At 47.9% G+C, this 25,398-nt stretch overlaps 1 protein-coding gene across 1 annotated transcript; it reads left to right on the forward strand.

The window, feature by feature from the left end:
• Positions 1–861: 861 nt before the first annotated feature.
• LOC306796943 (macrosialin-like) lies at positions 862–25,204 on the forward strand. Its single transcript, XM_079296037.1, has 6 exons — positions 862–999; positions 18,531–19,102; positions 19,448–19,567; positions 20,857–20,923; positions 21,249–21,422; positions 22,191–25,204. The coding sequence occupies exons 1-6, from the start codon at positions 948–950 to the stop codon at positions 22,328–22,330; spliced, it is 1,125 nt and encodes a 374-aa protein (XP_079152163.1). The 5' UTR covers positions 862–947; the 3' UTR covers positions 22,331–25,204.
• The last annotated feature ends 194 nt before the right edge of the window (positions 25,205–25,398 follow it).

Genomic DNA, 25,398 nt, shown 5'->3' on the forward strand with positions numbered 1-25,398 from the left:
GACAGTTACAGGAGTGAGGGATGAGGAGGTAAGGAAACATGAGAACACCAGGGCACACATGAGAACTCTCAAGCTACATATTAGACAAAGTGAACATCTTTTCTTCTAGCTGTCCTCAGTCTCATCTGCTTAACTTGGTCATGGAGGCATCAACATGTAATAGAGATGTTAAATTAACAGTGAAAACTCATCATAGCTTAATTTAACATCAGTATTCATAATTACACTTCATGTTTACTTCTCCTGATCTTTACCTCCTATAACAAGGTCCATAGGGGCATCTCAATAAATAAACATGTTATATTATATTATATAAGTGTTATTTACTGATTGTTTTCGTGTTGGAATACATGTTAAATATTTAACTGCCAAGTAATAATGCGTGTTTGATACTTACATTTTTTTTGCATTAAATCATACTGGGATGTTTGCTGAAATTGATAGGATGGCCCTACCTAGAACATTTTCCACCAGCCGCCACTGATTAAACCTTCGATTTTAAACCTCCTTAATCCACTCAGAAAACCACTTCATATATTACTATAAAGTGTTTCACACCACCAACATACATCAAATTCATAAATATCACATCGATTTTTTAAAATATCTTATTTACAGATATTATTGATGGATTCAATTTGAAGATCGCTGGCATACATATATTGAAATACAAGTGTTCAAAACGTTTCAAGAATACTGTCTTTTTCAGACCATTTGGCGGCTTCCCCCTCGATCACCGACTGTACCTCATACAGTGATCTTCTCTGACGCTTCAGGATACTTTTACTTTTGACATCAGCCTGTTCCGGTGACGTCGTGTTACTGTCAGCTTCACGCGGCTGTTTATTTATTCCGCGGAGACGCAGCGCTGTTGTCGCACATTGAGCTCAGGTCACAAAAAGTGCAGAAGTGAACGAGGTACCGTCCGCAAGTCAGCACCTGTCACCATGATGAAGACGGCTGTTGTGTTCGCGCTCATAGTCTGCGGGGCTGTTTCAGGTAGGACTCCTGCAACTCTCTCACACTAAGTGCAAACACATGCGCGAGATGTATGATAGACCTTTATTGAGAGTGTTGTGCTGTCCAAAACCCGTTTTTCTGAAATGTTGTGGAATGAAATTGAGTTGCTGCGCGTATTGACTGATGTCAAAACATTGTCGTTCAAAATAATTGTATGCACCCTTTATGCCGGAGTATTCTTCATCAGGTTATCAGATGTGTTGTCTGTAGAAATGGACGTGCGGTGCGTTTATGACTTCCTGGATCTTTGAGGGAACAGAAGGTTCCGCAGTCTTTCGACGTGTTTCAGCTCTGAGTCACATGTCTGCTGGCAGAAGCGCGCTGTGTTTTTTTACAGGACAAGATGAATCTGCAACTTGTGTTGAAGCCCAAACTCATTATTAGCGTTACATTTATCTATTGGGGTTGTACCATTAAATAGGATTCCTAAGTGCAATCAAGTCAAAACAATTACTTAGAAATACATAAATCATATCTAGAATTATGTTTTTAGAGATATTTATACTATGCATATGTGTGTTTCCTTAATGCTGATCCCTGACTGGCGGTCATAGTTTGTATTTACTGTTCATGGCAGCTAAGAATCTATCTGACCAGTAATATTACACTTTTAAAAGCCATCATGTGTGTATCTGAACCCTGAAATGGGACTCTTCAGTAAACACTGCCTGAACTTGCAGATAAGCTGTGCATCACCAAGTGTCATAAATGCGGAGTGCGTGCAGACTTGTGTCTTTAAATGTGGCAAGACCAGTTGACCTTGTCAAACGTGTGGCAGATGTCTGCTGATTTGACTGTTTGTTTAAAAGGAATTAGCTGCTCACAGTTCAAAGATCAGCAGTTTTAGTCAACAAACATTAAAGCTGCACAATTCTGTATTTTTTATATTAACAATGGGTTAAATAACTGTGTGTAATGTGAAAGGGTTCACTTGTATCAACAAATCTCCAGATAATTATCATCTAATTGAAGTTCCCCTCTGTTTGTTTTTAGCCTGTTATAGCTCATTGTTTTGGTTTTCCAGCCTGAATAGCAGCATATCATCAGTTACATTTACAGGAGCAGATAGCGGTTTTCAGTGGGTTTAATTAACCTACTAACTAGCAGAAAGACAAAGGTAGCGACTAGCTGGTGAAGAACACCGAGCAGCTAAAGAGACAAGTATGTTTCTCAGACGTTGATGGAGACCAAACCAAAGCTAAAAGGAGAACATTGCTAAGTGCACACTTATCAGGTGGCACTAATCCAATGATAATGTTGCTCTAAACCTGCTAGGTTAACTGGTTAGCCATAACCTTTTTAAAGTCGACGAGATGTTAGAAGTTGTGTTTTCAGCTTGTTCTTGGTATATGTATTGTTAGATCCTGGGTACTTCTGGCCCGATACGGGGCTAATTACTGACTCAGCTCTCTATTAAAAGATTCTCGAACTGGTGTTCTGGCGAGGGAACTCGCCTGGCTCCGCTAACTGCCGTTACTCCCGACGTCTACCCTGCTTCCTCCGGTCAGAGCGCGCTCGGCCGAGAGACCAGTCCTGGCCCCGGGCGCTCACACCAGTCGCGTCGGTTATGGCAGCTTCCCTCTTATGGATCCGTGCTCTTGGTAAATGCCAGGTTAGGTTTTAACGGCTAGGATTAATTCTTGCTAAAACCGTAAGGGGTTGTTAAGTGGATTCGGTCTCTAGGATAACCTTTCAGAACTCAGTTGTTAGACATACAATAGCTTTAACTTTTTACTGTCACGAGGAACTCTTTACTACCTCAGCAAATTAATGCACTTGAGAATTTCACTTTAAATTCAGATTAGATATTTATTGCAGGTTATATTTAGTTAGTTTTGCAAGGGTTACAGCTACAGCTCACATAAAATGTCACTACACATGATTAGTCAATTTAATTATCTTCTTCGATTATACTCATTAGTTTTAGTCGCCGAGACGGCTCGGTTGGAGCTGGATGTCCAATGGTGCGATGAAAAGAGTTCTTTTGGAGTTGTTAGGATCGAAGGGCCAGGCCTGACCCTCGATCCTCCCGCTCCGCAACGGAGCCCGTTCAGCTGTTCTCAAAACCCAGTACAAAGTCTTTCTCAGGCAGCTGCGGCTTTCTCAGTTGTCCAGATGTTTAGAGGTGAGCGGTGGGGAGAGTTTGAAACTTCGTCTTTTAATCTCAATGTCCACGAACAGAGGTCTCTTTTCCGTGAACAGAGACGAAGCCCTCAATACATCAGTTGCAGGCGTCTGTATCTTCTTCCGATGCACCTGGTACGGCATCCGCGATGAAATCCCAGCTTTGCTCTTTGCAAGCATGTCCTTATATTCCTCATATGGGCTGTGATCAGCCCCCACCTGTTTGGTCCATTACTCATCCCCCCTCCCTCTGGAAAGGGCGTTAAGCCGAACATTGCCGGTATGACTCAACTATTGCATCAGTTTCCAGAACTTTCTTTTGACTACACCCAACATCTGGTCTTGATTACAGCAATGTCATTCTTGCCCAATACATTTCATTTCAGCTCCAATCTCACACAGAACACACAGAAACATTCATTACATTTGTTTAAATCATGTCTATGCAGTTAAACATTTGTTACACAATTGATTAGAACATTTCGTTATATTTATTCATACATTTTATCCGTTTGATTACACGTCAACGTTGAATATATGCTTTGCGCTCTTATAGCCTGACTTCTCTCCCTTGAATGTGTCGACTTGTTACCGAGGCAGCTTTGAGAGGTCAACTCTTCTTGACACCCCCTTCTTGAGGTCTCAAGCTGCCGCACCGTGCCCCAGGTAATCCTCTAGGAACTCATCGTCGTCCTCGGCGGTGATGATGAGAACGTCGTCTTCCGGCTCGGATTCGTGTTGCCAGCTGTCGAGCACCACCAGGCCTTCCATGCCTGGTGGCTGGAAATCCAGGAGGGCGCTGTCATCTTCCTCGTCATCTATGGCATCCTTCATCTGCTCGTCCAGGCTCAGCACCAGGGCCAACACATTCTGGTTCAGAATGCTGTCAGGGGAGAGGGAGGCCGGAGTAGGGACGGGGCTGGTTGATGCTTTGTCCTCATCCTCGCCTGGAACTATCAATCCTTCAGGGATTACCTCCACCAGCTCGCCGCAGTCCTCGTCGTATCCCCACATCCCCATTAGATTTGGTACTACTCCTGCGAGCATCGTCTGGCTACCCACGTCTCGGTGTTCCACACCCGGGATGCTTGCCGTGTCGTCGTCTTCTTCTGGAGTTGGTAGTGGATACTGCAGGGCGGGCAGGCGTGGTCCAATGACGACGAAGCGGCCATCGGTGAGGTGGGTGCTGGACACCCGGATGCCATCCGGATACGCCCATATTTTTGTGTATACTGGGCAGTATACACCATCAGCATAGAGCAGGACCTCTGGTGGGGTTCTCCCAGCGGAAGTCCACACTGGTTTTGCTTTAGCCTCTAATTCCATACAGTCGACTACATTCATCGCAGGCATATAAGGGGTACTTCCTTTGCAGAAGAGGCCGCTGGCTGCTCCTACCGGGAATTGCCCCAGGTAGCATTGGGTGCACCATAGGGCTTGGTTTACCTCCCACAGGTGCAACATTAGCTCCGGAGGAATCCCACAGCGGACACAGCAGACCTCCTCTCCGAAGGTGGTCATGCCTGGGTGAGAAGTGGTGTTCATGCCTGGAGGTGCAATGGTTGTGGTGTTGGTCATGTTGGTCATCTTGGCTTTCTTAGGTTTATTCGTTCTTTTTTTTTAGTATGAGGCTCTTGGTTCAGGTTCCGGGTCTGCAATGGCTATGGCGCTCCAGTTGTTCACCCTTTATAGGTGGGTGGACTCCTCCCTCCTTCGTGGGAGGAGTCCCTTCTTTACTTCTCCTTTTTCCTTCAACTTCCCCTTAAAGCACGAGGCAACAGTGGCTGCTACCCCGCCCTTAATGGCGGCACAGATTATCAGGCCCAAGATCACAATACCAACTATCATCAACAAATAAGGCCAAAGCCAGGAGAACAAACTCCCCATCCATCCCTTTATGACCGTGAATCCTTCTCCAATCTTCCCTGCCACTTCTTCCACTACGATGGTTGCGGTCCCGACTATGGAGGCGCCCGTTAGTTCGATCCAACTGCATTCGTGCTCTCGTCGGCCGCTCCCGCAACTCAGCCAGTGTTCTTCTGGCTCGTAGCATGTTCCGTTCCCGTAGAGGCGGTTAGCTCCTACCCATTCGAATCCTTTGTCTTCTTTACCCTCGCAGAGGCTTTTCCTGAAGGCGTGGCCCTCAGCTAGAAAGACTGTAGGGTCGGTTACTGGGGGAATGATTTGGCCGTTCACGTTCACTCGGTCTTTCATGCGATGGCCCAGGATTAAGTTGGTACAGCTGCTAGTCAGAGGCCCTGACCGTCTCCATTTCCCGTCTTTAGCCTTCACCCAGGTTACTTCTTGCACGTGGGTTTCATATTCTGCTCCATAGTGGGTCTGGCAATGGTCTTCCCATCCTGGCACAGTCTCACAATGTCCCCCGGCCAGGCTGATGTTGCAGGTCGTGTTTCCTCGATTGCATTCCATCTTCCAGGGCCGTGGGCCCACATATGGTTCTGGTCGGCTCCAAACCCCAGGCCAGATGTCTCTTTCTTTCGAGTACACTGTGGCCAGGTACTGATACTTCACCCAGTAGTTGTCGGTTTGAGTTAGACATGGCACCACCCATTCTAACACTTCATCCTTCTGTAGGCCCCACCAGGTTGAGCTGTCGTCCCGAGTGTGGGCCTCTTTCCATGCCTGCAGGGTTCCTTTGATCGTCTTGTTCGTCTTCAGGCCTGTGCAGTCATATAGCCACGTTCCCCAAGCCCGATACCACTCTTGCCAGAGTGTGCATCTCGGGGAGGCGCCGTCGGCTAGATACTCTGTTCCGTTCAGAGCGATGAACATTTTGTTGGTCACACAAGTGTCAATCTTTTGGAAATCCCCTCTTGGGGCTGTCATTAACTCCTCGGGTTTCGGCAGCTTTTGTACATACATGTCGGTCGTCCTTGGTCCCAAAAGGCCGAAGCTGGCTCGGGAGTATCCCTCCGTGAAGGCTCCTTTGAAATGCTTTAGCTCGGTTATCCATATCCACGGCAGGGTGTTGTTGAGCCAGGCCTCGTGCCGGGCATTAGGTTCGGGTAGATAGATGAACTTATGAGCCTGATACTGTGGTTTGTTTACCGGAGTTATTACGAAGTAATTCTGACCTTCGCAATAAAAGAACACATTCCAGAAGCACTTATCTAGGAGAGGGAGCTTGCTTTTTATACAATGCTGCGTCCATTTCCTGCTTCTGTTTCTCCGAAGACTGTCACTTGACTTGAATAGCGGCGGCGGCTGTTCTTCTTTTTCCTCTGGAACCGTCTCTGAAGCCGTAGGTAGTACTTCCACTACTTCTTCTTCCCTCTGCTGCGTGACATTCACGGCTCGGCTGGTGAGGTTGCTCCGCTGGCAGTCGGTGGAGTTTCCTAGTGTGGTGTTACCTAGTGGCCTCTCTGGCCTCACTTTAACTTTCACCCGCTGTGGTTTACGTCGCGGTTGTGTGGCCTCACAGGTGAGATTGTAGTGTCCCCAGAACATTCCGTCTGCCGGTAAAATCATCAAACACGTATCATTGCGGTGGCTCGCTGCATAGGTTACCTCGGGTTTCCAGTATCCCTCGTTCCCTTGCTCTGACCATGAGACACATGCCCATGAACAGTACCAGCCTGGGACACCGTTTTCGGGGTAGATCCAATTACACTGTGCCCGTTTTTCTTCTTGTGCTTTCTTCATCATTACCGTAATCTTCATCTCCGCTCCTAGCGTAGATACTTCATCTATCCTCCATGTCGAGTTCTCTATTTCTTTCTGGAATTCGCCTGCCCAGTCTGTTTCTTCACCCGTGTCGTTGATTTTCTGTTCCCAGATAGTCATCCACGCGATGATAGTAGCTGTCAGGTTCGGAGCCGTCCCACCCCCTTCTTGGACTTGACGGGTTGCATTAGATCCAACCTCAAGGTCCAACCAGGGCGAGGCGCGCTTCTGTCCAGCGAGTTGAGAGAGAACGATCGTTCCAGAGTCGACCGTCCAGCATGTCTGGTCGAACTTCTTTGTGGTAGTGTAGGACACCCTCACATGAGTGAGGGCCCATGGGATACGACCATAGGAGTACAGTATAGCCAGGACAAGGCATAGTCCTGTTAATACTGCTACTACTTTAGCCAGTAAGCAAAGCCATAGTCGTTTTCCATTCCGAGGTCGTTCACTTGATTGGTCCAGTCGCTTGCCGGGGCGTTTTAAGGAGACGGGGGTAAAGGTTGAGGATCGCCTAAATTCATGAACTCTCCCATGAAGTAGTGGGAGATCCATGGTTTCGGATTCTGCAGTGCTCTGGTCGGTAGCACCTCTGGAAGAGGAGCTAGGCATCCGGAGCTGAGGCGCGGGGGAGAGTCAGGATCGCACTGACTAATCCTGCCCTTCAGTAGCTGGTGATATAGCACCGATGGGTATCTGCCAATGGCTAAGTCCAGCCCCCGCCACACCCACTGGTAGTAGGTGACGATTAAGGAGGGGGAGCAGGGGGGGGGTGCAAAGCAACCCTCGTTCACAGCATTATTTTGCCGCAGCCATGCGTAGATCTGTCTGTCCACTGGGTCGATAAGGATCCGGACTTTGGCAAGAGATGCGTATAACGGCTGACCGTCGTCCGTCTGGAGCTCCGTTACTTTAGCCCATGCTGCCAAGGGTTCGTGAAGGTTAAGCCGGCCAAACCCCGTAGTCCGTAATCTGGAAGGAGGCAATTCCCTCATGGTCAGGCATGGGTCCGGGTTCGGTGGGCCAAGGCCTGGCAGGCGGTAATGAACCATACGCAGCTCTATGTCTTGGTTCTCAATTACACAGCGCGCGCTGTTTTTCACGTGGAGCGCTATGAGACGCCGCATGACCGGGCTGGTGGTCCAGATCACATTTTCACCCAGCGAAAGATCAACATAGTCGTTTTGCAAATAATCAGCATAGTTAGGACCCCAGCGCAACTTCAACCGCAGACCCATAACTGAGATGAAAACGGTATTCAGGATCCAGGGGGATTGGTCAGGACAAGGGAGGACTGGCTGCAGCAGCCACGGATGGGTCCGATTGACTCTGTCATATTGGAGTTGCCATCCTGTGCGAAAAGCAGTCAGCAATTCCGCCTTCCCGGGTATTGACAGGTCAATCGAGCGCCTATATTCGCCATTGCTGCAGAAATAGGCGCCGGATCCACAGAGGCCTTTTCGGTAGGCAAAATCGCGTTGGGGTCTGTCCAAAAAGACATTTTCGTTCGGCAATTGCAGATATGGCCTTCTTTGTGCGAGGAGGGACTGAGAGACTATTGATAGGTCCCTGCAATCTTTGTTTGGTGGGTTTGGCAGCGACATGTTGACAATCTAGTTCCGTTTTTTCCAGCAGCAATACTTTTCTAAGTGCTGCTACTGCGAGGCTTTCCACCCCGCTGCAGTTTGCGAAATGACTTCCGTGCCCAAGCGGTCAAACCTTTTGCGTCTGCGCGTGGGTTTGGGGGAGGCTCCGCCTCATCCGCTCTGGTCAGCTCCACCCCGACGGAGTACACACCGTCGAATGGAACCATCACGGTTTTCAGCGTCACCATGACGCGCATTGTGCGGGTCTCCCATGTAGGCGTTGGCGCTCTGGACGCCCAGGAGCCCGGTATTTGCATAGCACCGTTTCTGCGCCATCCCTCTGGGGTGACCGTGAAAATCTTACTCTTTTCCTTGGTCCTGGCACCGGTGTGGTGGAAGGCGTCCAGATCTGTGGTGGAATACTGGAGATTCGTGCCGCGAGCACCAGCTTCTGTTGGTACCGGGGCAAGCTCACGTATTGGCACATCAGGATCACAAAACACCTCCTCAATTAACTCGCGCCAGGTTGTTAATTCCCAGGGCCCCAGCCACCCCTCTCGTGTTGCCATCTCCAAGCGGCAATCGGGTAGGTTTGCTGCAGTGGCTGTGTACCCTGGGTCATCAGGGCTGCGAAAGACCCTGAAGGCCGCTGGGATCTGTACGGAAGACAGGGGCGGGTTGATAACTTCGGCCTGGCCTGGGCTGTATGGCCAGTTCCTTTGCACTGACTCCCACCAGGATCTCATGGGGACTTCACCACGGTTTCCACTTGCTTCTTGTGGGTCGCCGTCGAGTAGGCCCATAGATGGTGCCGAAGGTCCCCCAGTCGCTGCTTGTGATAGATCAACAGGAGCGGCAGCACCCTCACCTTCCCACGAGGCGGGTGCCAGGGTTTGTATCGGCTGAAGAAACTTTCTCACCTGCCATCCGTCGGCTGCTCCAGCTTGCACCAGCAGTCCATTCAGCTGGAGTACGGAGCAAGACGCACAGAGGAGCAGCCTGTGTCCATCCCATTGGCAGACACAGTCCTTAAGGTTCAGCTTTGTCCCCCGCAGATCCCACTGGATGACGAAGTGCATCCTTGGTAAAAGCGCTATACGACAAAAACCGCACACATATGCATCCAAAACCTTCACTGGTTTGTGGGTCATACGGTCAAATTCCTTTCGTCGTCCAGAGACACGGTGTGGTTTCTTGTTTCCGGGTCCCTGCCATGTAAGGTTAAGGGTGGTCGGTAGCAGGCAGACCACACAATCATTCTTGATTTCTTTCCATGTTAAGACTTCATTCTCTTCTGAGAGAAAGCCTTTCTTTGCATACTCCAACTTCTTCATGGCTCTTCCTGCCCAGAGCCCCGTAGTACTCCTTCTCATGTTAACCACCCCTTTGACATTGGCCACTCTGACAAAGGGTGGTAAAGCTTGTATGTGGGTGGCCATTTTTGAGTTCCTGGTTTTCTCCTAGTACGGAACTGGCTTCAGCTGCCCTACTCCTTGGATTCCTTTCTTCTTGAGTTGAACAGTATTACTGTCCAAAATCTTGACAACTACGTCTGATTTATCGTACTTGGCTTTGACTGCAGAGTTAGAAGCACCGACCTGAGCCTTGATCCAGACGCGCTGTCCTACTCGAAGTGGCCTCTTTTGCTCAAGCTTGGGCTCTTTATCTTCGGAGCCCCGCCCTACTTCCTGCGATGTGAAGGGGCGGCGCATCAGCTCCTCCGCTGGGGAGGGCCTGTCACTTCGGTAGCGGTCGTTCAGGGTTTTTGCGATTTCCAGGGTCTTAGTGCTCCATTCTCTCGAGTTGGCATTTTTCCCAATCCAACTTTTCACCAAGCCAATGGTCCTTTCCACCACCCCGTTAGCCTGGGGGGTGTATGGGGGAGAGTAGATCCTCATTACCCCATGCTGTTGGCACCACTGGTCCACTTTTGCGTTGCGAAAATGCGTTCCGTTGTCGGTCCTGAGCTCTTTAGGCAACCCCAAGTAGCCACAGACTTGGTCCAGCATGCTAACAACACTGTTGCCATTAGCTTTTCTTACTGCTTTTGTGGTTACATACCCTGACATGGAGTCCACAAGCACCAACAGGTACTTTTCTCCACATTTACCCGGTACCCCTAAGGGTCCTGCCACATCCATGCAGATAGAACCCCAGGGTACGGTACTTTTAATGGTGAGTCCTCCCACTCTTTGTCCTCTCCTTCCTGCGTTGTATCGACCACACAACTCACAGTCTTGAAGGATTCTGCGGACCTCTTTTTCAGGAATCCAGAGTCGCTGCTTTTCCAGTTCCCTTCGTGTTGGAACGGTGCCTGCATGTCCAAGTGCTCCATGCACTGCTTGCACCACCTCCTTCACGTTCTCTTCTGGGACTACCCGTCCTTTGGGCAAATCTTCCCACTTCTCGATCCCAACAAAGACAATTTGTCTCATCTGGACGAAACGATCCACTTCTTCGTTTCCTTGCCAATGAGTTCCTGCTCGCGTGTGGGCCCTCTGGTGCACCACTTCGAGCTCCAGTGTTAGCCGCAATTCGGCTATTTTTCTCCATAGGTTTTCGTGAGCTACTTTCTTGTTTTTAGCACTCTCAAAACCATTTTCTTCCCATATGGACAGGTCTTCGTTAAGGGCCTGAGCACAGTAATAACTATCAGTTATGACTCTAGCTCTTTTCACCTTTCTTCGCTCCAACTCGAGCAAACCTTCCAGTATCGCTGTTACCTCCCCGGTCTGGGCACTGCCGGGGATTTGGCCTCGTTGTCTGAAGCGCTCCTTCTCAGTGTGCTTGAGAATGAAGCCCCAGTAGGCTTTGTCGTCTTGTCCTTTTCGCGAGCCGTCGGTGTATAGAGTCCACTCTATCGGTTCGGCTGGCTTCTTGGCCTGAGTCGCCTTTTTCTTACTCACGGGTTGTGCAGGGCCGATTTCGAGGTCTGGGTCCAGCAGGATGTCTTCCCAACGTCCCCACCTTGCGTTCGTCGCCTTCGTGCTCTCTACCGTGGCTTTTCTTAGGAATCGATGGACCTGGCTTTGCGTGAGGACCCTGATGCCCTGCCCTTGAGCAAGGTCTTTCAGGGTGCTCCAATACCTTGCCAGAACTGCCAACTCCTTCTCTTCTGCTGGATATTTCTTTTCCACGGAGGACAGGGTGTAGCTCCACAAAGTGACTATTCCCCCGCCCTCATTGCACACTTTTACCACCGCGTCGTCGTCGTTGCAACTGACCTCTGCCACCAGCTTGGTTGTAAGGCTTCGTGGCTCCAGCCGCAAAGCGTCTTTAATGGCTGTCTGGAGGTTTTCCAAATTGTTTTGATCCGTTGCGGTCCATTCCCACTTCTTGTGGGCGTCTTCTGGCTTTTCTTTTCGTAGTTTTACATACAGTGGTCTTGCATACTTCTGGTAGCTAGGGACATGGTCCCTAACGTAGTTGCAGAGCCCCAGCACCTGCTGTAGTTCGTTCAGCGAGGTTGGCGGGTCGATCTGCTCCACTTTTTCCCGGAATCCGTCTGAGAGTCCCAGGTCGTTAGAGACCTGGAACCCCAGGTAGTTCACTTGGAATCGTCCAAATTGGCATTTTTTCAGATTCAATTTCAAGCCTGCTGCTGTTAGTCGTTCTACGACTTTTCTCAATTTTTGCAGATGTTCTTCTTCGGTGTCATCTGCAATGAATACATCATCGATGTAGATTGTTGTCTCTAGGCCGTCGAGTATATCCATTACGGCCGACTGGAAAACATTCGGAGAGTTTTTGTAGCCTTGCGGTAGCCGTTCCCAGACGTACGCTTTACCTTTGTGGGTGAACGCTGTCTTGCCTTGGGAGGCTTTGGCTAGCCTCAACGAGAAAAATCCGTTTGCCAGATCTATGCAGGATTTGTACCTTTTCAGTCTTAGTGTCTTCAGCGTCCCTTGTGGGTTGATCAGGCTGGCGCGGTTGGCGACAGTCCTGCGGTTGAGGGCCTTAAAGTTGATAACAGGTCTCCATCCTCCTCCCGATGACTCAGGCTTCTTGACTGCCTGTATTGGGCTGTTTGTGATGGGATTTGGCTCCTCTCGCACCACTCCTAGTTCGCTGAGCTCCGTGACTATCAGGTCCATTTCTGCAACGGCCCCTGGATTCAGGGGGTATTGGCGGACGGGCGGGTGTACACCCCCTTCTATGGTGTGGGTGTACTTCGCACCCATGTCTCCACAGTCATTTTTGAACCTAGCCACTCCGGCTTTGGAAAGTATGTCTTCTAGCGTTTCTTTTCCCTCCGGAGAAAGGTCGCTGTCTTCGATTTGTTGCTTGGTCACTTCTGGAATGTTCACTGGTTTGTACCACTCCGGTGATAATGATCCCATCTGGATTAGTTTTGCCCCGAGGACTCTGAGTCGCTGTTGTATTGGGGTTCGATTGCCTGGGCTGCTATGCAGCTCTTTTAAGTCTGTTATTGTCATTAAATTGTAGGGTCCTAGAGCCCATACAACTCCTTTCCAGACGCCAAACGGAATCTTTTTGATGGTTCCGTCGGCTAGTTGAACAGTCAGGTGTCCTTTTGTTTCAAGGCATTTGCGGGTCATCGACACTTCTGCACCAGTATCTACCTGATAGGGGATTCCATCCACGTCGGTGTATATGTCGTCCCCCACCCAGTAGGCATGATCCACTGTGACCCGCGCCCGCTTAGCCATTACTTTCTCTGCCCTTCGCTCCCAGCTTCTAGGCGGGAGGCACGAAGGGCCTGTTTCTGTTCTGTCGTCAGCTTGTTGTAATCCTCGGAAGAGAGAAAACCGCTCTTGTTGGCTGGCGGGGGCCGTGGCCCCTCCTGTTGTTGATCCGGCTGGGCCCTGTGGTAAACGCCCTGCTTCTGGAAGCCTTCTTGCCTTGGAGCTTGCTGCTCCCTCTGGCTTCCTTGTGGACCCCGCTGAGGTCCTTGCTCTCGCGGGTAGCCTTGGTAGCCTTGAGAACCCCTCCGGAATCCCGGCTCACGCTCGTAGTTTTGTGGACTCCTCTGGAATCCTCCCGACTGCCTCCTCTGTGTCTGTGAAGGACCGGGTCCCTCGGTGGGCCTTGCGTTGTCATACGAGGGCCTGGGAGCCGGCGGCTTCGGCTGGTTTCCTTTTTCTCTTTTGTCTTCCAAGTGTTTTTTCTTCAAATCCCACTTTCTTACTGTTTCTTGGATTTGTTCGGTGGTACTTTTGCTGATGTTTAGGGTCACAAAATCGATGTCATTCATTAGGCCCTTTGTCAGCTTCCTAAGGACTTGCACACTTCTGTCCGGCGGAATCGCCTGTCGCAAGGCGTACCATGCCTGGGTGAGAGTTTGCCCTTTGTCTAAGCTTTTTCTTGCCTTGTCGATGTGTGACTCCTCATCTTCGCAGTCCTCCAACACTAATCTTCGGTAGTGCTGTTCCGCGGTTTCTTCGGGACCCATCGGTTGGTCCGTCACATGAGCCAGCCACAATCTTTTCGCCTCATCGTTTGTGGAGCTAGCTTTTACCATAAGCCATTTCTGCGTCAGATATTCTTGCACCGATTCTTTTGGGTCTCGGTTTGTCACCATCGCCTTGATCTTTTTGAACTCACCAAAGCTCTGGGTGGAAGCCCGCATCTTTGTTATGCAGTCATTTTCCTCAGCGGTGGTGGGGCAGCTGCTTCGTGCGAGGCTCTGCCCTGGAGGTGGCTGTTCGTCCTCGCTGCCCGAGATGTCTTGCCCCCGCGCTTTGTCTTCCTCCGCTGCCAGCTTGTAGGCTGCTTTCTTCAGGCGTCGCAACATGACGTCGTACACGATTGTCACAAAGCCTGTGCGAAAGTTACCCGTCAGCTCCGTGGCTGTTGCGAGGGAGCCGTAGGTCGGGGTCATTAGAAAATTCGCCCATTCTCTTTTTGTCGCGTAGACCATTGTTCCTTTCATTCCTTCGAGGTCGTGCAGCCATATTTCTGGAACATCATAATTTGTTTGACCGACCTCTGGAGCATAGGCTTTTCTTCCGTCTTTGGTGGTCATGGGCCCGTAACGATCGTCTCGGGGGAATTTCAGCGAAGCCGTGCACACTGAAACTAGGGGCAGCGCGTTCTTCTTGCCTTTCCTGCTTCCTATTCTCAGGTCGGTCATTCCTCCTGGAGCATCGTATTCGATGGAGGTCAGGCTTGGCGCTGTTTCTTCGTCATCTGAACTTACATCTGCGGCTTCTTCCTGCGCCTCTCTTTCTGGTTCTGCTGACGGCGAGGCCGGCTGAACTGGTTCTGGTGTTCTCTGTGGAGTCCTGGGACTTTCCCTGGTCCCGCCTGGACTTTCGAACCTTATCATGGGCGCTTCTCCTCCTCCGGAGTAGCGCATTGTCTGCAGGCCGACTGACTCTGCTGGGCTGATGATCCCCCGTGGAGGTTTGGTTGGCACGGGGGTTTCCTCTTCTGTCTGCACCGCTACTGTCCGGGGAGAGGGGATTGGAGTTCTTCTTTCCTTTTGTGGTTTTTCCTGGATTGAGCTGACCTGTGGACGTCGCTCCTCCCGTCCTGAGGGACCGGGTGTTGATTCCTCGTAGCTCCTCTGCTCGGTCCTGGTTTCTCTCTTCAATCTTACTGATTGCGGGAGCCGTGGCAGAACTGCTTTCGCAACTGGGGCGTTCTCGTCCTTGTATTCCGGCGGTCCTGCCCTCCAGTTGTTTGGCCCCTCCGTTTTGAGGAGGGGTCTCAGTATTCTCTCTTTTCTCTCTTGGTATTGGGCCACCGAGGTGACTATCACCAACTCGCGGATTTTGTTCCACCCGTGAGGAGCGTTCATCAGGAGGTGCAGAATCCTCATTGCCGCTTCTTCTGCTACCTCCCATGGTAGGTTGCCGGACCTGGCGCCGTCGTTACATATAACGACTCTTTTGAAGGACAATTCACTTGCTCGGGTGACACCTTTTTCTAATGCCTCCTCTATGCTGTCCCGATAGGCGTCTTGATCTTCGCCATCCTCATATCCTTCGATCGGTACGTGTAGCACCGCATAATGTCTTGATTCTCCGCCGCTCGTAACCACCACCTCCTCCTGTCTTTGTCTGCATCCCGGGAGGCGCACCTCAAGTTCTTCTTTGTAGAGGCTGCCTGCCTCTCTTACCAGATTCTTTCTGAACCGGGAGATATGAGGCTTTAGATGTGAGTTGGTTAAGACAACCAGTCCATGGCTGTCTATGTCCCAAGGCTCTCCGAAGTGGTTATATGCGGTTAACCCTGTCTGGTTCGCATATTTTTTGGTCCCCTCGGGCATCTTTTTCAACTTTTGAAGATGCTCTTCTGGGTTCGGGGAGTGAACGTGTCTGGTCTTACCCTTAGCTTTCTGGGGCCGCCTCGGCTCTGGGCCGTTGTAGTCCGGCAGGATCGTGCGTACTGCAGTGGCAGCGGGAGTCCCGGATCCCATGGAGGGCGGGAGCAGTTGGTACTCGGCGCTCCTGTCCAGCGTTGAGTCGTCCCTCACTTCGTCCTCCTCTGAGATCTCCCCGTCTTTGCTGCTGTCCTGGTCTTTCTCTCCTTCGGACCCCGTGGACTCCTCTGACTGGGAGTGCACGGAGACCTCGGTGCTGTGGGTGCTGACCTGATCGTCGCCGTTCCCCTCAGTATATTCTAGGTTGGTGGCTATGTATGCCGCTATTGCGTCTTGCTCTTTTTTATTTTCTTTATAGCGGGCGGTGGCTATCACTTTCTGTTTTATAGTCACTGCCCCCGCTCCGATTTCTGCGGCGAGCATCTTCACGACTGAGTCATATTCTTTTGACGGGCTAATAATGGTGACTATTTTTCCTTTAATAACCCTCATTACTACTAGCCACCATTGTAGCCATTCTCCCACTTTCTTCTTGCCTGAGGGGGGTCCTTCACACCCTACCACTGCCGCCACCATTCCGGACTTATGGGTGAGGGGAGCAAGATAACCCCCCTCCCTCTCGCAATTCTTTTTTACTTCTTCTCCCACCTTCGCTCTATCTGCTTCTTCATGCAGCACGATTAGGTGTTGTTGAATTGATTTGTCCCAGGTGTCCCATCCTCTGCCATTCAGGATGATCTGATGTTGGACGTTGCTTCTGCCTCTTGGAGCCGGTGTCGGTGTCTGTACTCCCGATGTCGCTCCGTGTGGTCCAGCGTCGTCCGCGTCCCGGTCCCTGCTGTCGTCTACTGCCTGGTCCAGGGGCGATGTCACTGGCACGTCCTGCTGAGTCGTCTCCGTCTGCGGGCTGCCTCCGTCGCCGTCGGGTCCTCTCTGCTGTCCGGTGGCGCTTCCTCCATCAGGGCCGTTGGCTCGTCCCGCTGGGTTGCCTCCGCCGCTATCGGATCCTCCGGGCGATTCTTCCATCTTGGACTTTGTCTTTGTCTTTGTTGTCTCGAGTCGCCTTCCTCCCAAAGCCTCTCGTCGCGCGTTGAGGAAGGGATGGGATCAGGCTCTGGTCCCTCTACAGGTCGGGAGAGTCTGGTCGATGCTCCCCGTCGCCTGCGGATTCTCCTGTGTTGGCCTGTAAATACCACACACAGCTTCGATTCGTGGATGTCTTCGCAATCGGACTTCTTCGAGGCTTGGGCAGCTTTACTTTCTACCCCAACGCCTCACCTCAGGTCTTTTCGTACACGAACGACAGCCTCTCTTAGCTGCCGGGGTTCTTCTTTTGGACTCAACGTACTCCTTTTCCGTCGAGCCCCACGTTGGGCGCCACGTGTTAGATCCTGGGTACTTCTGGCCCGATACGGGGCTAATTACTGACTCAGCTCTCTATTAAAAGATTCTCGAGCTGGTGTTCTGGCGAGGGAACTCGCCTGGCTCCGCTAACTGCCGTTACTCCCGACGTCTACCCTGCTTCCTCCGGTCAGAGCGCACTCGGCCGAGAGACCAGTCCTGGCCCCGGGCGCTCACACCAGTCGCGTCGGTTATGGCAGCTTCCCTCTTATGGATCCGCGCTCTTGGTAAATGCCAGGTTAGGTTTTAACGGCTAGGATTAATTCTTGCTAAAACCGTAAGGGATTGTTAAGTGGATTCGGTCTCTAGGATAACCTTTCAGAACTCAGTTGTTAGACATACAATAGCTTTAACTTTTTACTGTCACGAGGAACTCTTTACTACCTCAGCAAATTAATGCACTTGAGAATTTCACTTTAAATGCAGATTAGATATTTATTGCAGGTTATATTAGTTAGTTTTGCAAGGGTTACAGCTACAGCTCACATAAAATGTCACTACACATGATTAGTCAATTTAATTATCTTCTTCGATTATACTCATTAGTTTTAGTAGCCGAGACGGCTCGGTTGGAGCTGGATGTCCAATGGTGCGATGAAAAGAGTTCTTTTGGAGTTGTTAGGATCGAAGGGCCAGGCCTGACCCTCGATCCTCCCGCTCCGCAACGGAGCCCGTTCAGCTGTTCTCAAAACTCAGTACAAAGTCTTTCTCAGGCAGCTGCGGCTTTCTCAGTTGTCCAGATGTTAAGAGGCGAGCGGTGGGGAGAGTTAGAACCTTCGTCTTTCAATCTCAATGTCCACGAACAGAGGTCTCTTTTCCGTGAACAGAGACGAAGTCCTCAATACATCAGCTGCAGGCTTTAGTATCTTCTTCCGATGCGCTTGGTACGGCATCCGCGATGAAATCCCAGCTTTGCTCTTTGCAAGCATGTCCTTATATTCCTCATATGGGCTGTGATCAGCCCCCACCTGTTTGGTCCATTACTCATCCCCCCTCCCTCTGGAAAGGGCGTTAAGCCGAACATTGCCGGTATGACTCAACTATTGCATCAGTTTCCAGAACTTTCTTTTGACTACACCCAACATCTGGTCTTGATTACAGCAATGTCATTCTTGCCCAATACATTTCATTTCAGCTCCAATCTCACACAGAACACACAGAAACATTCATTACATTTGTTTAAATCATGTCTATGCAGTTAAACATTTGTTACACAATTGATTAGAACATTTCGTTATATTTATTCATACATTTTATCCGTTTGATTACACGTCAACGTTGAATATATGCTTTGCGCTCTTATAGCCTGACTTCTCTCCCTTGAATGTGTCGACTTGTTACCGAGGCAGCTTTGAGAGGTCAACTCTTCTTGACAGTATGAACCTTTGAATTCATTTGTTTCTCCCTCTCTGTCTTTCTGACTCAAGCACTGTCATTGGCTGAAGATGAAAAGAATCCCAGTCCTGCAAGTGTGAGCCCTGCGGAGGAGTTTAGCCCCATGCCTCCCACCAACTCCACCTCCAAGCCTAACACAACGACTACCGCCAAGCCTAACACAACGACCACCGCCAAGCCTACCACAACGACTACCGCCAAGCCTAACACAACGACCACCGCCAAGCCTACCACAACGACTACCGCCAAGCCTACCACAACGACTACCGCCAAGCCTACCACAACGACTACCGCCAAGCCTACCACAACGACTACCGCCAAGCCTACCACAACGACTACCGCCAAGCCTACCACAACGACTACCGCCAAGCCTACCACAACGACTACCGCCAAGCCTACCACAACGACTACCGCCAAGCCTACCACCAAGCCTCCCCCAACGACTACCACCAAGCCTACCCCTAAGCCTACCCCTAAGCCTACCCCTCCCAAACCCACTCCCCCCACCCAGATGAATGTAGGAAACTACAACGTGACGACAGACAAAAAAGTGATTTGCCTGGTGGCTCAGATGGCGCTACAGATCCGACTGGTAACACCAAAGGTACATTTCCTCACTATAGCCGCAGCAAAGTTGGTTAAAAGAGCTCCCTAAATGTTGAGCTGGTTCTTTATTAATTCAAAATGTGTCAACATAGAAGTTTCTGCACGAGCCTCTGACTCAGCTTTCAGCAATGCAATTGTCATTCTCCTGTTTTCAGGGATTGAAAACATGTTTGCGTGGCAAGTTTTAATTTCCTCATTGTGGCGCCTTTGATCGACGGGTCGATTTGTGTCAAATGACATTTGCTAATTCTACATGACAAAGTAATATTGTTGGTAGTACGATGTGGAACATTCTGATACAAAGTGGCCATCCAATCGTCTGATCTGTCTCTTTATCTTTCAGGACAAAGGAAACTTCATTGTTCAGCCAAATATGACGGCAGCAAAAGGAGGTTGTGACGGAAGCAAGGCCAACCTTACCCTTGTCTTCAAAGAGGGCACCATCGCCTTCATGTTCAACAAGGTACTTCTAATGTCCTAGTTCTGTCACCAGTGTTGAAGTATTGTGTTGAGAGCTGCAGCTAGGGGAGGCCACCAGGTCAGTACCTTATCGTTGACCTGCTCACACTCATTTAGCAATTAAATACTGTGACATTAACACAATTAACCAATTCAGTATATTGATGAATAACAAATAGTTTGACAAGTAACTTCATCGGAACTGGAATCAGAGAAGATTTGATAAAAAGGGAAGTTGAGCTGACAAGCCTGTTCTGGGAGCATGTGACAGGGAGTGCCTCACTCCACAGCGCTGTGTGATTCATTTAGTGATTTCCTGAATAAAGAACATTTTAAAAAGCACCCATCACAGTTGCTCAGAGTTCTAGGAGGCAACTTCTAACATCTAGTTCTGACCAACAATCCAAGACCCAGAGCGATACAGTTCACCACGATGTGAAGCAGAGAAAAGCCAGTGAAGCCTGCTGACTCATCGATCAATCAGCTCTCATGTGCCCCTGAGTTTGAACCCTTTCAAAACCTTTATTCAAACTATTTATGTTGAGCTGTTAACAATGGCAAGTAATACAAGTTATAAAGAACTTTAAAAGTAATTTATTCGTTAGCATTCAGAGGAGTAGAGGTGTAACTATGCGTGTGTAATAGCTCGTACTTAGTCTGGTTTGGCTTGACCTTATGGGTAATGGTGCTTATTAAAGGACACTAAAACCGATTTAGAATTATTGAATTCAAAAAGATAAAACAAATTGATTGTTTATCAACAAATGTCCCTTCCTTATCCAGATATGTAAGTGAACTGAGCAGCATACTGTTGAGTGATGTTATGGGTCGTTATATTTTGTCATATCAAATCTCAATGTGATTTTGTACGAGGTCTACATACCTCTGTCCCAGGACTCAGCTTGTGCTTTCACTGAGTGTCTCTTGTCGCGCTGACGTCCACTCGGACTGAAGGATGAACTGGTCACTGTGTAAGTCCAACCCATTCTTGTGAATGCGATCTCTCAGGAAAGTCCTTCTATTTCCTGTTCCTTGGCTTTGTAGCTACTGACCTAGCTATCCAGATGTTGGTGGGCTAGCTGGCAACGTTGTCCCACCTGCAGAGAGCTAGCACTACGTAGTAAAGCTCTCTCTGTTTGAACTGTAGAGTCCAATAATAGCCTGTCAATATTCTCAATTCATGAAAATCAAAACCAATATCTCACATTTAATTCCAGTGAGGATTTGTGCTCCATGTAGCACCTTGAAGGAGCTCTTCCATTGGATACAACGTGTCCTATGTTCTTTCCTCAGAGCGCCGATAACACCGTCTCTGTTCATGCCCTGTCCTTCAACCTCTCCTACCCCTTAACCCCAGGAGGTAAGTTTGGAAATACTCCAGTCTCCAGATATGATGTGCTGCCATTATATTCATTCAACTTTAGACTAATTGGGTCACTGCAATTGCAGGTGGGAGTTGTGCCACACTGTCAAATATTAACAAAGACAAGAACAACGTCCTTGTTTGTGTGTCTGTTCATAAGATAATCTGTGTAATTACTGGTGAGCATGTGATGCTGGTAACAACCAGCCTACTGTCAGTGCAATGCAGTGGAGCAGGTTTGGTTCCATATCTGCGTTTGTAGTTATGGGATCGTCATTGGGCTCTGGAAGCACCCGGACATTGCTATGTTTTGTTGTTGCAGGCAAAACCTGGTACACTGCCAGCAACAAGTCAATGCATCTCTTCAAAGCAAAGGTCGGACACTCCTACTCCTGCAAGAGTGAATCAGTCCACATGGGGAATGGACTGTACCTTGATGTCAATCAAGACAAGATGCAGGCCTTCAATCTGACCAAGACCAGCGGGTTTGGCACTCGTAAGTGTGGTGATGAAGACAAATGAGCGTGGGAGTATTTTGGCTCAATTACAGCTTCTCATCAAAACATTAAGCTGCTCCATAGACGATGCTCTGCAATAGGGCAGCATAATATGATATAAGAATACTCCAATATGTGTAGAAGTAGAAGCAAAACGTATTTAAACTGTTGATACACGGAACGGCTCCTTTCATAAAGTAGCTGTTCTGTGCAGGTTTTTATTTAAAAATGACTGTAAAACATTGAAATGTAACCTCATGAGAAGATCATGTTGAAGCACAACACTACTAACGGATAAAGGCATTGTATGTGAAATACACATTCAAATTGTTAGACAATGTGCAACCTGAACTTAACAATGAAGAATGGTTTTTGTAGTAATTATCCATTTTTCAACACCGAAATGAAAATTGCATTAAAACATGTTACGCTCCAGTCACACACAATGGGACACTGCAATCATATTAAATATGTGTTATTGTCAGTCATAAGAAAGCTCTGCTTGGTAAAACAGCACCTTTCAAAAGGAGCTAATGATTGATGACTTCATTGATTTCATTACATTTGCACTTCTTAGTAAACACATTTAACAAATCATACCTTAATAACTGAAGATACAAGTATTTAGAATTTTTTATTTGCATGTTAATGATATTAGATGCAAGCAAGTTACTGTTGTATAGGGCTTCGTAAATATGGGTTTTATTGTTGTCAGAAGTATGTCTGATGTGTGTGTGTGTGTGTGTGTGTGTGTGTGTGTGTTCCAGCTGATGTCTGTGCTGCTGACCAGCCTGACTACCGCGTTGCCATTGCGGTTGGAGTGACGTTGCTGGTGCTCATTGTCATCGTGGTGGTGGCCTACCTGCTGGGCCGCAGGAAGAGGGCCAATGGCTACCAGTCTCTGTGAGGGAAGCCGGCAGCCTTCCGTCCAGTCAGAGGTCAATCCTATGAAAGTCTGATGTGTGTGAGGCTAAAGGGCCCTTCCACTGAAACCTAACGTGCCATTCTTTCTCTTCTTCTATGCCTTGAGTTACATCATTTGCTGGTGTTAACAGTGCGCTAACTGGAGGTCCCAGTATGGAGGCTAGAGAGTGCCACTGGAATAATTGTAGACCTTGAAAGTGATGATTGTAATCATGCTATTATATATTAATTCATGAAATTCATGAATTCAAAGTAAAATAAATAAATAAATAGATCACAACTCACAATGTTGAAGCAGGCACACTGCTGAACTGTAGATTCAGTTCTAGCACTAACAACTACATCAACTCGTTGATTCAAGTTTAGAATACATGTTGAAGCAGGAAACATATGAATAGTTGATGAAATGTGTCGGCAGACATTTCAGCAAGAATTATTTTTTAAACTCGATTATGAATCCATTAATTAGAGAGAACATTCAATAAATGCAAATGTAATAACTACATCTGGAGTATCTTTGGTATCATCTGTCCAGTGGCACGCTCCATACAGCTGAGCTCCTCCAATACAAGACAACAGCTTTTACATTGAACATGCCGATGGCCAATCTTTACATGCAGCATCTTTCTGCAAATTACACAAAGTTACAGATGAGATCTCACCGGCTGGACGGTCCTCTGACAGTTCATTTCTATATCGGGCTGCTGAAGACGATGATGCTAATAATTACATTCTGTACAGACTGACATCTTCCTAAATAATAACTGCTAAAGTAAAACTGACCAGAATGTCTCAGTTCAGAATCATACAGGTTATTGTCCTACAGACGGTTTATTAGTGTGCAGTGCTGTGATTATGATCTCTGACACAAGACTTCCTTTTATCAGTCGACCCCGACATCACACAAGTAAGACAGATGTCACCGTGGCTTCTATCGAAACGATGTTCAGCTTGTTGAAGGAAATACAGGATGAAGTAAATGTTCGCTTTTCGTCATTGTTTTAAGATTATGTGGAAATGTTTTAAAGAATCAAATATTGTGTCCTCTGTCTTCTAGGGATTTTGTTTTTGAGAAGAAGGGAAGTTATCATATCCATCATGTTACAGCTGATTATACTGACTGTGTCGACATTATTGAATACCACAAAGGGAAAATGACAGGGATGTGAGTCAGGGATTATTAAAGCCAACAATAACTGCACTGATGCTGCTCCACCTGGGTTGCCTTGGTCTCTGTCATACGTAGCTGTAGATGCAGGGCGGGACTGTCCATGTGGGTCAGTGATGATGCTCTGATCCTGATTAGACCTCAGGAGTCCAGCTCACCAGGTCTACTCTCACACTCTACTGCCTAAAAGGGATAATGGGAAATATGCATATTAACTATTGTAGCTGTTGTTCTTCTTTATGCGAAGCTAACAGTCTCCTGGCTCTAGCTTCACATTTAATTGACATATCAGAGTGGTATAGGCAAGGCAAGTTTATTTGTATAGCACATTTCAACAACAAGGTAATTCAAAGTGCTTCACATAAAACCATTAAAAGCATCAAAACATAAGGCAAAAGAAAAGGAGATTTAAAAACAATTAAGAACATTCATTAAAACATTAAAAACATTCATTAAAACATTAAAAAACAGTGCAAGAAATAAAATGCAGAAATGCAGGAAATTGATTAATATATGAATTGAATGTGGTTCAATTAAAGACAGCAGCAAACAGAAAAGTCTTCAATCTTGATTTAAATGAGCTGAGGGTCTCAGCAGACCTGCAGCTTTCTGGGACTTTGTTCCAGATATGTGGAGCAGAACAACTGAACGCTGCTTCTCCATGTGTGGTACAGAGCTTCCAACTCTCGACACCAAAAGCAAATAAGTGTCAAACGAGTCCTTTAAATATGCACCTCAGTGGACGCAACAAGTAAACATGCTGTTAAGGAACCCGATGACCCGATGTCCATCTAGTAGCTGCTCTGGAGCTTCTGATCATGACACATGATCTGTATGTTGCACAGATGAGGCAAATCGAATTGAATTGATCATTGGTCATTACAAAATGCAAACATCTATTCAGTGACAACTGAGCAAACGCCATCTGCTGATGAAGATCATGTGACATGATGGAAAGCTCCAGAACAGCTCTAAGTCAACCTTATGGTGGGATTGTTTTCTGAACTGCTTTCCAAGGTCAAAAATGAACTTTGAACCTCAAATCTGATGCTGCATTCAGGCGCCTATCGGAGATAGAACTGTGATTGGAGTCCACAAAGTAAAATGATTAAAAAATCCCTTTATAAAGAGATAGTGGTATTTAACCAGGCAGGTCCTTTCAGTTTGATGTTCTCAGGTTTTGATATATTCGCTTCTGAAACTTCTTCTGCCACTTTAATAGAATGAAGGTGAATGTAATTTCATTGATGCTCGAAGCGCTGGAAGATGGAATAGTATTGGTATAGTATAGTAATGGTATTTCTAGAATCCATGTTCCGGTCACTCTGTGTGATCCACAGATGTATCTCTCAGCAAAAGTGTCTATTTCTTCAAATAAAAAAGAAATGCGGTCCTGTGAGATATTTGTAGAGTACGCCGTGTAACCAGGATATTGTGCCAGAAATCACTCGCTGCTGGTACATCTTTCAGGTTTGGAAGCAGAAATCTCAAAGACAGATATCTCAAAACCTGAACAAACCAAATCTCTGTGTATGTCAGATACCACTCAGTGAGTGAGAAAGATGTTGTCCATCAGGTGACGCTAGTGATCAGAAACGAGGGACCTCTGTATGTACAGCTATCCACAGTGTGTGAGTACTTTCTCCTGTTGTTGACTTCCTGTGCCAATAAAGACAAATATATTTCTAACTGAGTGTTTGATGGAGCCGATCCCAGCTGACATTGGGCGAATGGACAGATTGCCAGACTATCGCAGGTCATATGCAACAATGTTTATATATATATATATATATATATATATATATATATATATATATATATATATATATATATATATAAACGATATTTATATATATATATAGATGTAAACAATGTTTATATAT

Source organism: Melanostigma gelatinosum, assembly GCF_949748355.1.
Source record: "Melanostigma gelatinosum genome assembly, chromosome: 23".
Lineage (NCBI taxonomy): Eukaryota > Metazoa > Chordata > Actinopteri > Perciformes > Zoarcidae > Melanostigma > Melanostigma gelatinosum.